This window comes from Corvus brachyrhynchos, unplaced genomic scaffold (genome assembly GCF_000691975.1).
Source record: "Corvus brachyrhynchos isolate BGI_N302 unplaced genomic scaffold, ASM69197v1 scaffold119, whole genome shotgun sequence".
NCBI lineage: Eukaryota > Metazoa > Chordata > Aves > Passeriformes > Corvidae > Corvus > Corvus brachyrhynchos.
This window is the reverse complement of record NW_008240054.1, coordinates 81,986-87,138: the sequence shown is the minus strand read 5'-3', so window position 1 is coordinate 87,138 and position 5,153 is coordinate 81,986. Positions and strand designations below refer to the sequence as shown.

At 53.1% G+C, this 5,153-nt stretch overlaps 1 protein-coding gene across 1 annotated transcript in view; it reads right to left on the bottom strand.

The window, feature by feature from the left end:
- The window catches only part of LOC103622617, a 24,965-nt gene that overhangs the window by 15,830 nt on the left and 3,982 nt on the right, over positions 1-5,153 (bottom strand). Inside the window, exon 3 of the mRNA XM_017744677.1 lies at positions 954-1,028. Coding sequence (XP_017600166.1) covers positions 954-1,028 — 75 coding nt within the window. The remainder of the gene's footprint in view (positions 1-953; positions 1,029-5,153) is intronic.

The window sequence follows — 5,153 nt, the reverse complement described above, 5'->3', positions numbered from 1 at the left end:
AAGTCCCAGAGCGGCTGGGGCTGCCCCTGGATCCCTGGAAGTGCCCAAGGCTGGGTTGGAGCCCCCTGGGATAAGGAAAGGTGTCCCCGAGGGTGGCCCTGGGTGGGATTTAAGGTCCCTTCCCAAACCAACCCATTCAGGGATTCTGGGATGGTTGGGAAGCCCGGAGCTCTTTGTGCTGCAGGGAATGGACTTTTGGGGCTGGAATCCCCATTCCCGAGGGATTTCTCCAGCCCCGGCATTCCCTGAGCCGGCAGGGATCGATCCAGGCGGTTCAACCACTCGATGGATTTTAGGGACGGTGGAATCGGAACCAGGAGGTTCCGGCAGCACCGGGAGGAGCCAGGAACGGGGAACATTCCCCATCCCGCTGGCTCAGCTCCCGTTCCCAACCTCTCCCTGCCCTTGGAGCCGGCAATTAACGGGATTGAGGCGAGGATTTAACGAATCCCTGATTACAAACCCCGCGGGTTTTCCTGGGAATGGCCCCAGGAGCTGCGGCTGCAGGGAGAGCTCCGGGTGGTGCCGGAGATGCAGCGCAGGCCTGGAGCATTCCCAGGAGGGCGGGAGCCGGGGAAACAATTCCATGTTCAGGGATAACAATTCCATGTCCAGGGATAGCAACTCAATTTTTGGGAATAACAGTTACATTTTTGGGAATGACAATTCAATTTTTGGGAGTAAAAATTCAATTTTCGGGAATAACCATTCGATTTTCAGGAATGACAATTCCATTTTAAGGAATAACAATTTGATTTCTGGGAATGCTGATTCCATGTTCAGGGATAACAATTCCATCTTTGGGGATAGCAATTAAATTTTTGGGAATGACAATTCAATTTTTGGGAGCAACTATTCCATTTTCCGGAATGAAAAAATTCCGTTTTCGGGAATGAAAAAATTCCGTTTTCGGGAATTCCGGACCCCGGAGGGGACCCCGAGGCCGCTCCCACCTTGTTCTCGAAGATGACCTCGATGAAGATGAGCAGCAGCTCCGTCAGGAAGATCAGCAGGAGCACCCAGAAGAACTGGAATGAGGAAAGGAGGGATTATCCCAGCTCCAGATCCTTGCCCGGCTCCAACAGGGACACCCGGACACCGGGATTTGCTTTGGAACGCTCGGAAATCCCAAAATTCCACTTCCTGCTCCCTGGGGAGATGCGAATCCTTTCCAAAGGTCTCGTCCTGGCAGGGAAAGGAGTTTGGGAAGTGGGGAAGGAGGGATGGGAGGAACCAGGAGGGGAAATTCCGCGTGGAAAAGAGGAAAAGTGGGAAAAGTGGGAGCAAATGTCGGCCCTGTGGTTTTCCAGGCTGGATATCCAATGGAAATCACCCAGCCCATGGAATCCAGGCAACGAGCCGGGCCCTGCTCCCCCAATCCCAGCCGGGACATTCCCAGAGCTCCCTCCTCAAGTTCGGGGCTTTTCCATGGGTTTTTTTCCCATCCAGGAATGCTCAGAGAAATTCCCGCCAGAAATATCCACATGGAAAACAGGAGCGATCCCACATCCCAGAATTCCCAGCCCTCGGCGAATGGTTGGGTTTGACCTTGGAGGGCTTTTCCAACCTCAGCGATTCCGTGGAAAGGTTGGAGCTCTCCTCTCCTCCCAAGCCCCATGGATCCAGAATTTTCCCCTGGGAATCGGGGCCTGTCCTGCTGCCGGTGACTGCAGGGAGAAGGGATTGATCCAAGGGCTCGATCCAAGGGGTTTTCATTCCTTTCTTTCTTTATTTCCCTCCCTCCCTCCCTCCCTGGGAAAGTTGGGAATTCCAGATCCCGCTGGAGCGAAGGACTCGGACCAGGAGGTTTGGTGTCCTTGCAGCCCATTCCCATCGGGAATTCCCACCTTTTCCAAAGGTGAAGATCCCAGCTCAGCTCAGCTCATCTCCCGCTTTTCTCCTCCCTCAGAATTTTTGGAGGCTCCCCCCTCCCAGGAAGGAGGGCGGTTCCCATGGCAACCACCTGAAATCCCGAAAAACCCTTTAAAAAAAGCGGGATTGGGGATTGAGGGCGTTTATTCCTGGGATATTCACTCTGACCCCGGCTTTGCTCCAGTTTCCAAAGTCCTGCGCATCCCAGAATTCCTCCTGGAGCTCAGGGGTTGTTAATTAACCCCCACTAACGAGCTCCGCCCTCCCCAGAGCAGCAGCACCGCCCACAGCAGCTCATTAGGGCCAGGGGTTATTAGGGAAGGAAGCCCTTAATTAGGGAGGTGACAGGAGCCCGTCCCCATCTCCAAATCCATGGAAATTCCAAAGGAACGGGGTGGATTTGGGCTCGCGGCTCCGGATCCCACAGCAGGGGGAGAAATTCCATCCTGGGAACGTTCCTTTTCTTCAACCTCGGCCAAAACCCAGCGGGAAAAGGGAAACCTGAGGGCTTTGGGCTCTTCTTAGCTGGGAAAAAATTCCAGCGGGAATTTTGGAATTGGAGCAAAGACCAAGGATTGGGGTTCAAACCCGAGCGGGAAGCACTCGTCAGCGCCCAGAAGTGCCTGAAATCCCACAGGATGAGTTTTTCCCTCCACAAAGCCACAGGAGGCTCCTCTGGAATCCCCAATCCCAGAAAACCGGGATTTTATCCCATTGTGTCCGGGCGGGTTTTCTCCCTTTGGCCATTCCCACCACTCCCGGATTTCCTCTCCATTCCCTCCTTTCGGGCTCCGTTTGGGCCGGGTGAAGCCCTAAAGGATGAGATTGGAAAAGTCCCCATTTCCAAGGGAGAGATCCCAAAAAAGAGCTCAGCTCATGGTCCTGAAAAAACCAGGGAAAAGCCAGGAAAAACCTGGGGAGAAAACCGGCGGATTCGGACTGGAATTCCCAAGAAAAGGGAACCCACAGGGAATGCTCAGCCGCCGCCGCGGACACCCAGAATTCGTAAACTCAGAATTCCAAATCCCACAATTCCTTCAGAATTCCGAGCGGATTTCCAAAGGAAGCAGCCACAAATCCAGGTCTCCAGCACAGGCTGGAAAATTGGGAAGCCGGAGCGAAATCCGGCTTTTCTTCACCCAAAAAAATGCCCCAGTGGAGCATCCAAACCCATGGATAGGGTGGGAAGTGGAATTTTTTGGCATTCCCAAGGATTGCAGCAGCCATGGGCACATTTGGGGATGGAACCCCCGGCAAAATCCCAGCTCTTCCCTTTCCGCAGGGCTCTGCCGGATCCCACAAATCAGCAATCGGCCCCTGAGGAAAATTCCAGCAGCAAAAAAAAAAAAAGAGCAAAAATCCACCCAAACCAGGATCCAATCCTGGAGCTGGCCCCGAGCTCAAAACCACGAGGGAAGGGAGGAATTAACCACGGGAATTCCGTTTTTTTCCCAGAATTTTGGCCAGAATTGGCATGGCCGTGTCCCTACGTGTCAGCTCCCACCCCGGAGAGGGCATCGGGAAGGGATCGGGAATCGCGAAGGGATCGGGAAGAAGCCCGAGGGTCTCTCCTGGCACAAAGCTCCAAGCAAAGCCCGGATTTCATGGAGAAACTTCCCAAGGAAATCTTTCTCCGGATGCTGAGTCAGCGAAGAGCCGCTCGATCCCGATTCAATTAACGCCGCTCCCGCTAACGAGCTCATCCGTCCCGGCTCCCAATAAATGACACTAATTCCCACGGAAACCTCGGGAATTGATAAATCCCCCCCGGGCCGGGAGCGGCAGCGCTCGGAGCTGCTCCTTCCCTCCCTTAAGGATCTCCAAGGTTTTGTTCCATGTTCGTTATTCCTGAATTCCAGCTGGGAAAAGCCCCACGGGCCCGGCTCTACCTCAGGCTCCGAGGCAGGGAAAGAATCACGGCTCAGGTTTAAAGGAGAGGATGCTGCAATTCCCAAATTGTTGGGATTCTCCAGGAATCTCCAACCCCAAACCCCACGGAACAGCCGCGTTCTGTGTCCAGGCACAAAACCTTCCCAATGTTCCCTTTTTATCCCTTTTCTGGGCCGCTTTTCCAGGCAGGAGGAAAAGTCAGAGTAGGGGAAGGAAAAGGTTGGGAATGGGGCTGGAAAGGGTTGGGAATGGGGCTGGAAAAGGGTTGGGAATGGGCCTGGAAAAGGGGTTGGGAACGGGGCCGGAAAAGGGGTTGGGAACGGGGCCGGAAAAGGAGTGAGAATAGGGCTGGAAAAGGGGTTGGGAACGGGCCTGGAAAAGGGGTTGGGAATGGGCCTGGAAAAGGGTCATCCAGGGTGGAAAATCTGGATATTCCAAGCCTGGGACCCCAAGGACTTTGTGCATTTTAATTCCTTTCCCTGCGGAGCACGAATCCCGCGGGGTCGGAGTTTCTGGGACATCGATCCCAGGATTTTTGGGCCGTCAGGAACTGCCTGTTCCCTGTGGATCAATGGGAAGGAGCCGCGGCTGCGGGGGCGGTGATGGATGGAGCTTTCAGCGGCCCTGAGCCGGCACAAATCATCCTGGCAGGGAGAATTCCAGGGGGAATCCGTGGCTCCAGGGAGAAACCGGCCCGGATCCTTCAAACAGGAACCCCGGATCCTTCAAACAGGAACCCCGGATCCTTCAAACAGGAGCCCCGGATCCTTTAATCCACGATCCCGGATCCTTTTAAACACAAATCCCAGATCCTCTGAAGTGTGAGGCTGGATCCCATTAAACACAAATCCTGGATCCTTCTAAAAACCGATCCCAGACCTTTTTGGACACAAATCCACATCCTTTAAAACACAATTCCAGATCCTTTTAAAGACAATCCCAAATCCTCTTAAACATGATCCCAAATCCTTTAAATAGGAATCTGGATCCTTCTAAACACAGTCCTGGATCCTTTTAGACACAAATCCTGCATCCTTTAAACCACGATCCCAAATCCTTTAAACCACGATCCCAAACTCTTTTAGACACAAATTGGGATCCTTTTAAGTGCAGATCCAGGTCCTTTAAAACACAATTCCAGATCCTTCCAAAAACAATCCTGGATCCTTTCGAGCACATTCCGGATCCTTTAAAACATGAATCCAGGTTTAAGCACAACCCTGGATCTTTTCAGACACAGATTTGGATCCTTTTAAAAGTGATCCCAAATCCTTTCAAACGTGATCCCGGATCCTTTCAAACGTGATCCCGGATCCTTTTAGGCACAAATCCCATAAAATCGGGATGAAGCCGCAGCTGCCAGCCCAGCTCAGCTCCAAGAGCTCCTCCAG